Genomic DNA, 11,334 nt, shown 5'->3' with positions numbered 1-11,334 from the left:
CATATATGCATTCATTATGGTAAATACAGTAAATATAAATCTACTGTAGAGAATTTGGACAGTACAAAACAAAGTAAAAAAAGAGATCACCTGTTTCACTAACAAGAAGTAACCACTGTTAACTCTTTAATGCATTTGTTTCTCTTTTTATTAATAAGTATGCAGATATAAGAAAGTGAGGATCCCAGTTGATTACTTTGTGTTCTGTTTTCTCTTTGCATTTATCCTATGAGTGTTTTCTCACATCGCTAGGTATTCTTTTAAACCAAAACACTCATAGCAGCATAGTATTCCATCACAGAAATATACTATCATTTATGTTGCCATTCTCCCATTTTTAGAATCTTAGGTTTTCTGTTTTCTGTAAGTAACACTGAATGAACATTTACATACAAAAGTCTTTGTACGTGAATATTTCTTTAGAATCAATTCCTAGATCTATAATTACCGAGCGCAAGAGTAGGAATATTTTTCAGGCATTTGATACACAAAAAATTACTTCAGTAATGTGCTCTTTACCATTCTCGAAATGCCTGAGTTCATGGCTCCTGGCCGAGTTCCAAAGAGCTGTAGTAAGAATCCCAACCTGACTTTCTATGTTCAATTTGTTTTCTATTTTCCCTTCTGAATGTTTAATCAGGTTTAACTTCCGGTATCCAAACCTATGTTCCTGAAGCACCTAGAATCTATCAAGCTTGAGAAATGAACTTGCCATAACCTCTTGTCCGTAGTCAATTTCTAAATCAAATCCTATTAAAAATCTACATCAATATGAAGAAGTCTGACATGAGCTACATGAATCCCTTCCAGTGTCCATTTATTGAGGAATAAGCCAAAGCATGTTTAGAGATGAATAAGACACATTCTACACTGAGGCCTCTAAACTACCAGCAGAATTGGTCTAGGATTTTTACGTGATTTCCAGCTCAGCAAGCATATTCTCTCCTGGACTTCATTTAGCTAGTTTCCAGCTAGGCACCATCATTCTATTGCATGAAAAAGTGTATGACAAAACTGTTGTTTTCTAAATGACTCTGTTACTGAGAAGACTTAAGTCTGATTTCATGTTCTCTTCACGTAATTGTACAGACCTACTCCTTTACCAATATAAGTCCAATTGAAGACTATCCTGAACCCGAGGAAAATTTTATAAGTGAGGAAAGGGAACTAAGAGAGGAAAGGGAGGAAAAGGAAGAAGAAATTCCTGAAAATGCCAACACCGAAAAGATTTCCATGGAAACACTGTTGAAAGTATTCCGAGGAGGAAACGAAGCACAGGATGCTCACAGATTTGCCAGCCACCTAAAGACAGGAAACATTTATTCAGAGGTGGGTTAGATTATGTTGTAAAAGGGGCAGGCTAGACAGAAGAAATTTGCCCCCAATTTCGAACATATTTTTATGGAATTTCTTTATTAAGTAAAACCATTTTTTAACACCTTCAATTTTGTAAAGTTAATTAACGTTTTTTTCTTCTTCTTCTTTAAAGAACTTCACAAAAGTATTTCAGGATCTTGGTGCCAAGAACCTGGAGCCCATTGAAGTTGCTGTTCTTCTGAAGCATCCTTTTATTCAAGATCTGATTGCAAGTTATCCAGACTATAAAATTCCTGTGAGTATTATCCAAAGGCATCTTAATTTGGCTGAGCTAAGGTTCAGGGCATGGTGGGACATTTCAAAAGTGGACTAGCAGGAAGGGGACTAGCAGACGTGGCCAGAGCAGGATCTGGGGCAGCTAAGCTCGTAGTAGCATCAGGCCAGACAGGCCAGCCCACGTACTGAAGGGCAGCAAGGCCCGGCACAGAGGAGATCGCTGTAAGCACTAGTGACAGCAACTTCAGCACTATGCGGCCACCTCATCAGGACTATGGGGACACCTTGGGGATACAAGAAGGCTGGAGGTAGATGAGAGTGAAAGCCCGGGGGATGGCAGGATTAGTGTCCTGGAGCGTTCCAGCCAATGACCCTAGCCCGTGATTGAAGAGTATGGAGAATACAACCTGCCTTGCCAAAGAGAACTAAGAAGACCACAATCTCCAGCCAAGGGCTACGCACTCACGGTTCACATTGCCCACAAAGTGTATGGGGTGACAGTGCCTAGGAAAGATTGGATGCCAGTTCCATCAGGGAAATAGTACTCAAGAAGAGGAAACTGAGGACAAAACCCAAAGAGACCAGACCCACCCAGCGGAGGAAGGAAGGATGAAAGGAAGAACTGTCCGCTCCGAGCTCACACAATAACCAAGCAGGTTTCAACTCCACGTGCTGAATGTGCCTCACCGTGACAGGGCCCAGGTCTCCAACAGCAAGGGCTAAGGGAGGTAGAGGCTGACCCCCTTTCCGAGTGCGGCAAGATGCTTTAATCCTCTCACAACCAGTTTGACAGCGTGAAGTCCCCCTATTTGGCTCCTGCTAGTTATTTATTTGACTAAAAAGTCTGCCAAGTTTCAGATAAAAACACTTCCACTTTGATAAAATACAGGTGGTATAATGCATTTCTCCTGACTTCTCAGTGATAACTCCTTATACCCAGAAATGAAACTATCCAGATTTAAATATCTTTGCACTAAATCTACTTTTTCTGCATTGCTAATCCTTTTTAATACATATTTTATCACCTATGTTAGTAATAATTAAAATTCATTTCTAACAAGCGAGCAGACCCTAAGCACATCTAGCAGTAAAGTGTGATTATAGCATTTAAGACCACAGGCTGTGGAATCAGAAAGTCATGGGACTGAACCTCTGGTCCACCACGCAGTAGATACCTGACCTTAACTTTCTCTTGATCCTGGCTTTCTCACCTGTTAAATGGGGATAATAGCCATTCCTACTTAAAGGGTTGTAGCAAGGATTAAATGAGATTGTGCATCTAAAGCACTTGGCATACTATCTGACACACGGCAAGAATGACAGAAATGATGGCTGTTACGATTACTGTTTGGTACGAAGCACTGAGTCCTGAGGCCAGGAATATAGGATCCATGGAGGAGAGAATAATGAGTATAAAACTCAGTTGCAGCTCTCAAGCAGTCCACTTCCGTTCCCAAGAGAATTTTTACCTGCAAGACTACAGGAGAGTGATATAAGGTAAACCACTCAAGCACAAAAATTATAGAAATTCAAAAAATAGGACCTTTTTTGTGGGTATAGGCCAGCAGCTGAGTCTTCAAGGATGGCCAGGGTTTGGGAAAGTGAAGGAAGAGGAGAGGACATCTCTGTGGATTTTGCTGTTGAAGTGGAGAGAAGGCAGCATCCTAGCAGCAAGGACAGATCGGTAAAGGGTGCCCAACCCCCAGGCCACGAGCAGTACCTGTCCATGGCCTGTTAGGAACCAGGCCACACAGCAGGAGGTGAGCAGCGGGCCAGCGAGCAAAGCTTCGTCTGTATTTGCAGCCGCTTCCCGGCGCTAGCATCGCCACCTCAGCTCCACTCAGATCACGAGGCATTAGATTCTCAAAGGAGCACCGGTCCCTGGTGCCAAAATGTTTGGGGACCGTTGGTAGAAGCAGGACTGCATGGAAGCAGCAGGACCCTGACCGGCTGAAGAGCAGTCTGTGATCTGATGAGATTGGTAAAATCAGGCCAGATTGCAAAGGACCCAGATGTCGCCCAGGGAAATTTGGATTTGATTTGAAAAGCAAGGGAGAATGGATAGGTTTCTGAACAGGGGTGTGAAATGGTATTAATTTCTTTGTCCCTACGTGTTTCTTTGTCTTTTAACCATATCACATCATTCTATCCCTACATTTAACAGGGACGCTGTTTTTAAAATTATTTGTATCTCATTATTTAAATAGGTCTGAAATATTTGGAACATGGTTGGCAGTTATTCCAAGCCGTTGTATTCATACATTCAGCCATGTACTGTGTGCACTGAAACTAGAGTGTCCCCTGTCCCTTGGCAGCATCTTATATTTCGTTGCTTTCAGTAAGATGAGGAGGGCATAAGTCAGAGTTACTGGGGACAGAGCACATCAGAATGAGACAACGGGGTGGAGAGAGGCAGGTGGGTCGGTGTCACAGGCAGGATGGGGGAGAGTCACCACCCGCGGGGATCTGCCCCTCTTCTGCTTTCCTCTTGGCAAACGCCATTTTGCATAAGCTGGGTTCCAGAGGTCCACCACTTAGACTGTCTTTCATCCTACATGTTTTGTTCCGCATTTCAGGGGACAGCCTTCTTATTCTGAACCATTAAAATAACTTTCAAAATCCCTTAGCATTATGGATAATAGTATTTATCTTATGTTGAAAAGAACAAGTAGGAGCATAAAATTACACCACAATTATTTTCTCCCCTAATGGAAGAAAAACTCCCTACACAATTTGGAATTATCCTTACTCTGGCTAGAGTGACTGAATATGATTAACTTGCAGAGAAGATTTTATTTGTCATTTTCCTGAGAAAAGAAAACAGCCAACAGATGACTGCTTTGGAGAGTCAGCCCCCGACCCCCAAAATGGTATTCTGACTTCGTTCATTCTGGAAGGAGTTTCACCAGCTTGCAGTGCACCTCAGCTGAAATCCTACCGGCATTTTGGACAGCACGTTCCTCTCCGTGAAGGTCTGTCTCCAGAGCCGCAGGATAGCTAACATTTTGGGCCGCTGCCCGCTATGTTCCAGGAGCACCTTGATAACACTGACCACCGAAACCCACTCTGCACATTCTCTGATTTCCCCTGGTACACAAGACCCCTTAGGCTGAGTGGGGGAAGGCGGGGGTCTGACCTTCCGGGAAGCAGTTTCACAGGGCCAGCATGGCCTGACGCTCGAACGGCAGGAAGAGCGTTAGTCTGTCTGCCACTCAGTCAGTCAGCTCGGTCTAGTTCCTTCACTGCCAGAGGGCTTCTGCTGAGTCGGCTTCTTCTCCTTGTCTGTCCCATCTCCTCCCTATTGCTCACAGAGGAAGCTAATGAAAGGCAGTGGCCCACCCTCATCGGAGCTCATTCATATGATTACGAATCAAGGAGAGTCGAGCGTACAACCTGAAAAGCCTGAATTCTGATACTCTAAAATGAAAGAGCTTCCCTTTCCACTGAGATGCTCTCTTTTCATTTTCACTAAGCAAAAAAGAAAAAAGAAAGAGAAAGAAAAGAGGAACAAAGGAAAGAAAGGAAGGGAAGGGAAGGGGAGAGGAGAGGAGGAAGGAAGAAAAGAAGGAAAGAAAGAAAGAAAGAGAGAGAGAGAGAGAAGAAAGAAAGAAAGAGAGAAAGAGAGAAAGAAAGAAGAAAGAAAAAGAAAGAAAAAGATCTCTGAAGATGCAGGTACTATTGCACTCATCTTGTCATCATTTTTTGCTCCAGATATCCATGTACAAGTAAATAGATCACATTTTAAAATGAACTTTAACCACAGTGATGTTATTTAAAGATCTTTCAAGATAAGTAGAGCAAAAGCTAGAGTGTGGTTTTTCAGGTTAAAATGTTGTTTGCTGTCATAAACAGTGGGAAGTAAATGTTGTTGCCCAACAGAGCTGTTAGGCAACAGCTGTTTGCGAAGTTTGAATTTGGAAGCAGCAACATTTTAAAAATACAGATTTGAAAGAGCTGAGTATGCATATTTATTCTGATATTTTTATTTTTGCTCCCATGAGGGGGCAGGTCTGGCGTGTGGTTAGGCGAGCTGGCTTGGGAGCCACACTGATTGCAGTCACACCTACCGATGGTGTGACTTTGGGCAAGTGACCTCACGGTGCCTTAGTTTCCCCATCAGTAAAATAGGGTTAGTTATCATAAATACTTCACAATGTCCTTATATAGATTAAAGGACTTAATACGTATCAAGTGCTTGGCAGATAGAAATAACTCAATACACGTTAAGACATTATTATTATTACTATTGTTCCTGGTCTGTTAGTTGTGGTACACAGCAAACATTTCTGAGCTATGTAAAACTATATGTGGATGAACTAATAAGCTGACATGTCATTGCTTGAGTGTAGCATCCGCTCTTGAAAAGAAAGGCAGCTTTCACCGATGCAGTACCACGGTGACGAAAGGTCTAAGTTGAAGCCCCAGGAAGCCCCATGTGGTCAATACCTCTGTGGAAAATTCAGATTTTATGTTGCATTTTATAGTTATTCAATTAAAGTCACTTGTTTAACTTCAGTTTTCATAGACCTTATACCAAGAGGTTATTTTCAAATAATATTCCTAAATTATTAAGAAAACACTTTGGTTAAATGTAGCAAGATCGATGAGAATACTGTACCTGGGTTATTAGTGACTAAAATCAATTAATCTCCTATGACAAATGTATTTACAAATGCAAACGAACGCACGATTTTCTACACCAGCCTAAGAAATGTAGTTTCTTACAATGAACACATTCTGAGCAAATGTAAATTTCTTTTAACAAACCAATAAATGGAGCATATATCCTCAAAATTAAGGTTTCCATTCAATAGGAGATAGAAACAAATCTTTTGATGTTAAAATCAGAATGTCACAGGAGAATTTCTGTAAGAACCCAATTAAATGAGGACGAAATACCTATAAATATGAGCGTGACTTGAAGACACTTTTATTCCATTTTGTTATCAAGGTATCTCACTTCAAAATATACTCCAACCTTCTCTTTTATCTTTATAACAAAATATGATGGCTGCTTCGGCACTTTGCATTTTCAAAGCACCCATGTCTAACATTTCCAGATGCTTTCAGGCTTTACTCAGTTACCTGCTCCTGAAGATTATGGGCCCTGATTTTGACTTTAAACTTAGCCAAGTTTGGCTTAAATATCTGGAGTTTATAACCCTCCTCAGACAACCACAGATCAGCTCATGCCTTAATCCCCAAGCTACCAGTCTATATCAGCATTAGTTATTCTAAGTGTATTAGTCAAAGAAGATATGTAATTAAGAGTTGTGGTGGGCAGGACCAGAAAGGTCAATGGTGAGCAGCTGTTCTTTTTTATTTATTTACTCAAGATTAGCCTTTGACTGAAGGAGATCTGAGTTTTCAATGAAAAGGTCCCTCAAGAAAATAATTCACTCTGATTCCTGGCAGTGACTGATATAAGCAATGTGCACGTCACTTGGCAGGGAGCACCTCTGATCATGAATTATGCAAGCATTTGTGAGTAAAATTACCACAGTCACATCAAGACCTTTAGAACTCAGCTCTGAAGAAAAGAAACATATTTTTAAGGTACTTCCCTAGACTTGAGGGGGAAAAAAACCTAGAAAGTGCATTGACATAATTCTACATTTTTTCACATGTGTTTGTACCCCTTCTACATTCTGATGATATTTTAAGTTTATTTTAAAAACATCTATGATTAAAAATGTAAGCTAGCTGGGTATTATAAGTGGATGGAAAACATCATTCTACCCTGATATTTTAAAAAAATGGAGAAATTAGGCAATCCCCATTCTCTTAATAATCCGCTGTTCTAAAATTCTACAAATCTGTAGGCGTGATTAAATTGGCATTAGAATTTTCCTTTAATAGGAGATAAACATTGTCTTTTATTAGATAATAGGGTAGTAATATTTTGGGTTTCCCATTTTGTGCCAAATTCTGTGTAGTTGCTTTTACAAGTGTTATTTAATCTAATATGACAATTCTATCATTAGATGAGGAAAAGCGGGCTCCAAGATCTCTGATATCTTTCCAGGGATACAACTAGTAAGCTGCAGGATTCAAACTAAATAGAGAACAAATTTCTCAAAGGAAAAAAAATAAAAACTCACTTTCTGTTTAATCACTGCCGTGTAGTAGATGATCATTAGTCCTAAATCATTTATAAATATTTGTTACTTCCCCTTGAATCTCTTTTCCTAGGCTATGAAAATAATTCTCCAAAGGAGTAGCATGCACAAGGAAGCGATGGAGAGAGATCTCCTTTAAGACTTCTTGAGGAAAAGAAATAAAGGCAAAAGAATGTGATTTTTATAATTTGGCAATGAATCTTCTAACCATCAAATGTAAACGTGGTGTTTGTCATATATGTTATCATCATTGTAAGTGTGGAAATGACCCCTGCCAGGCTACGAGGAACACTGAAAGGGGGGCTTTCTTTAACTCAAAGAATATTCTGTAATAAATTTAAATTTCAGAGCAAAAATCCAAAGAAGGAATGTATTCTGAAGTGTATCTGTAACTAGAAGGCACTAGAACAATATGTTCAAAAATCAACAGATGAATAATCCCTACGAGAAGTGTCTACATGACGCAGATGCAACGACGATTCCCCCAAAGCTCCACATCAGGGCAGTTCTGCATGTACCTTTAGTAGTTCTTGCTCCACATGCAATAATATTCCAGGGTTCATCTCACTAGCCAAGGAAAAGAATGCATTGTCAACTGCTAGTGCAGCCATGTCGCTATTGTCTATTCATAATTCTTTCATAATAGAATAACTGTTTCCTTTATATACACTTGTATCATTTCAGCTGTATAAATTAATGACTCAAATTCAATGATACTTATCTCAAGAAAGTGTTTTTTTGTTTTTTTTTTTTGTTTTTGTTGTTTTGTTTTAAGTGAGTAATAATGTGTCTATCCTCAGCGGTTGGGCTCCTATGAAACCCCTCTGAGCCTCCAGAGTTGCTACTCTTTCTGAAGATATCTTGCTGGATCCACCGTTTTTGAATGTTGCTGGATCTCCTTCTAAATGTTGGGAGGCCTGAGTGTTCAGTCTTTTCTACAGCCAGTCCCTGGATGATTCATCCCTTTCCATGATTTTATGGGTATTACAGAGACTAATGCTGAAATTTCTATTCCGTTCTCCAGAAAACCGGACTTCTCTCTTACTGTCCACATGTTTACCACATGGACAGCTCAGAGTCATTGCAAACACATAGCCATTGCAAATCTACAGCCAACAGAGTGAGTCTTTTATAATTCACGTCAGATCTTATCACCCCTCTACTCCAGCCCTCTACTGGTGTCCCATCTCATGCAGAATCTAGTCCAAGTCTTCATCTCGGTCTGCCTCTCTGATCTCATCTCCTGCTATTCTCCCCCTTAACCACTCTGCTTAAGTGGCAAATCCCCTTTATTGATCCTGGAACTTACCAGGCATGCTACTGCCTCAGAGACTTTGCACTTGTTTTTCTCTCTGCCTAGAATTTCTCCCAAATCTCTGCATGGCTTGTCCCCAGACTTCCTTTAGGTCTCCGTTCAAACAACACTGTCAGTACAGCCTTGCCTTAACACAGAACACAAAATAGAAATAACTCACCACCTCCACATACCTCACCCCCACTTTAATTTGTTTCCATTGCACTTAATGTCTGACAAACTTCATATTTACTCTTTTGCTTGTCTGTCACTTCACCAGGTTTTAAGTTCCATGAAGTGAGGGATTTTGTGTATTTTCTTGATTGCTATGCCCCAGAAGCTAAGACTCAAATCGGAGTCAGCTTTAAATTGTGTCAGTACATTTGTGCAAAATGTATCAAAATATCACCTTTAGATTGATCACTAAAATAATGAGCAATCCAGCGACGATTTCTATTATCAGTGGGAATTATATTCTACGTTTAGAGAGTGACGCATCTCCTAAATTTGCTTCTTATGGGCTAAGGTTCTCGCAAAGCTTCGTTCCCAGAACTCTTGTCTTCAAGATAATGGAGGATGGTGACCCAGAAGCATGCTTCAGAGATGGAGAAGAAACTCTGCCAGAGATTTCAAACTTTCAGTTGCACTGATTCACATGTAATTCTAGTTATTACCGGATAATTCTAGTTATTCTAGAGAGGGGAACAGAGGAACACAGATGTCCCTTACTTTCTGAAAGTTTACATTACACCACCTACTCTTACGAAACACCTATCTTAGTATGGTAATGGCTTTTTTCAAAAAAGTGAAAATCCTCTGCAATTTCTTTCTCTTCTCTTTCTTCCCCTATGTAGGTCTCTTCTTCCTTCACACCTGACTCTCAATGTCCACTTATTTCAAAGAGCCATTTCTTCCTCTTCAATAAAGATTGATATCTCAGATTAATTCCTGGAGAAAGCCTGCAAGGGAGTCACCATTTCTTCTAAATCATAGGTCCAGGAGGTATTAGCATGAACTCCTTGAACTAGCTACTTCTAGATCTTTTTCTGCCAACACAGTATTGTCCTCATTGGAAGTTTATGCCAACTTTGGCTACCTTCTCTCCTCCTCATTAAACTCACTGACCAAAGTGTCTCCCTCTGTAGCATCTTCCATTATTTGCACCACCTCTCCCTCTCTGCCCCCCACCCCACTCTGTGTAACTGCTCTCGCTTTTTTTTTTTTTTTTTTTTGCACTAAATATTACCATCTCCTCTAGATATCACTTTTGTGAGGTGGATTTGAAATCTTTTATCCTGGTTGCTTTCCTCTAGATATCATGTGGTGTTTTACAAGGTTCTTCATGATACCTTCTTGACATCCTTGGGAACGAGATAAACAAATATAGGCTGAATGCAAAGACAAGTGAATTTGTATTGGAGTGAATGTTGGTGGGATGACTTTAGCAAACAGAATATTGATCACATGAATTATTCGTTATCTCTCTTCCTTCACGGACACTTAGCTATAGGAGATACTGACCATGTCTGTCTAATTCACCTCTGTGATACAAAACATCAATAAATAAATTCAAAGAGAGAGACAGAAGCCAAGCAAATTATAATTATGGTCGACAACATTGGAAGAGATTTGAATTAAATTATGTTTAATAAGAGAAGGAGGACCCAATAACAAGGTTAAGATGTTAATAATAGGTAACAATAGATAATAATAGCTATTATTATTGAGGGTTCAGTATGAGTCAGGTAGTGTGCTGAGAGCTTACAGGCATGATCTCATTCAGTCCTCACAACTTTGTAAAATAGGTACTTTTAAGATTGCCATTTACATGTAATGAAAATGACATTTAGGGAGATTATGTAACTTGTACAAAGTCTCACAGCTGGTAAATGATAGACACAGACTAGGAACCCAATATTAACCCTAAAACTTGGGTACAAATAACCAATTGCACAAGCACAAGATGGAGGACAATATGACTTAGTAATATTTAAAAATAAACACAAAAGGTTTTGTTCAAAGTAAACTGAATATAATTTGCTGTGTGATGTGACCCCTAAAGAATTCAGTGTCCATAAAGCATTTGCAGTAGTAAGGGAGATGCTGATTTTCCTCTGATCTGCAGTGGTCAGACCTCAGCTGCAACTGTGTGTACAGGTCATGGCCACACACTTAAATGTATGCACACTTCACATATGCAGAGGAACTGATAAATATATAGATATAGACAGATAGATATAGATATATAGATATAGCTATAGATAGATATAGATATAGATATAGATATAGATATAGATATAGATATAGATATAGATATAGATATAGATG

General features: G+C 39.7%; 1 protein-coding gene across 1 annotated transcript in view; it reads left to right on the top strand.

Moving 5' to 3' along the window:
• The window catches only part of IL7R (interleukin 7 receptor), an 82,256-nt gene that overhangs the window by 10,303 nt on the left and 60,619 nt on the right, over positions 1-11,334 (top strand). The window contains exons 3-4 of the mRNA XM_023523670.1: positions 1,090-1,329; positions 1,490-1,612. Coding sequence (XP_023379438.1) covers positions 1,090-1,329; positions 1,490-1,612 — 363 coding nt within the window. The remainder of the gene's footprint in view (positions 1-1,089; positions 1,330-1,489; positions 1,613-11,334) is intronic.

This window comes from Pteropus vampyrus, unplaced genomic scaffold (assembly GCF_000151845.1).
Source record: "Pteropus vampyrus isolate Shadow unplaced genomic scaffold, Pvam_2.0 Scaffold400, whole genome shotgun sequence".
In the NCBI taxonomy this organism is placed as follows: Eukaryota; Metazoa; Chordata; class Mammalia; order Chiroptera; family Pteropodidae; genus Pteropus; species Pteropus vampyrus.
Note: the sequence above shows the minus strand (reverse complement) of the source record. Positions and strands in the feature narration are given on the sequence as shown.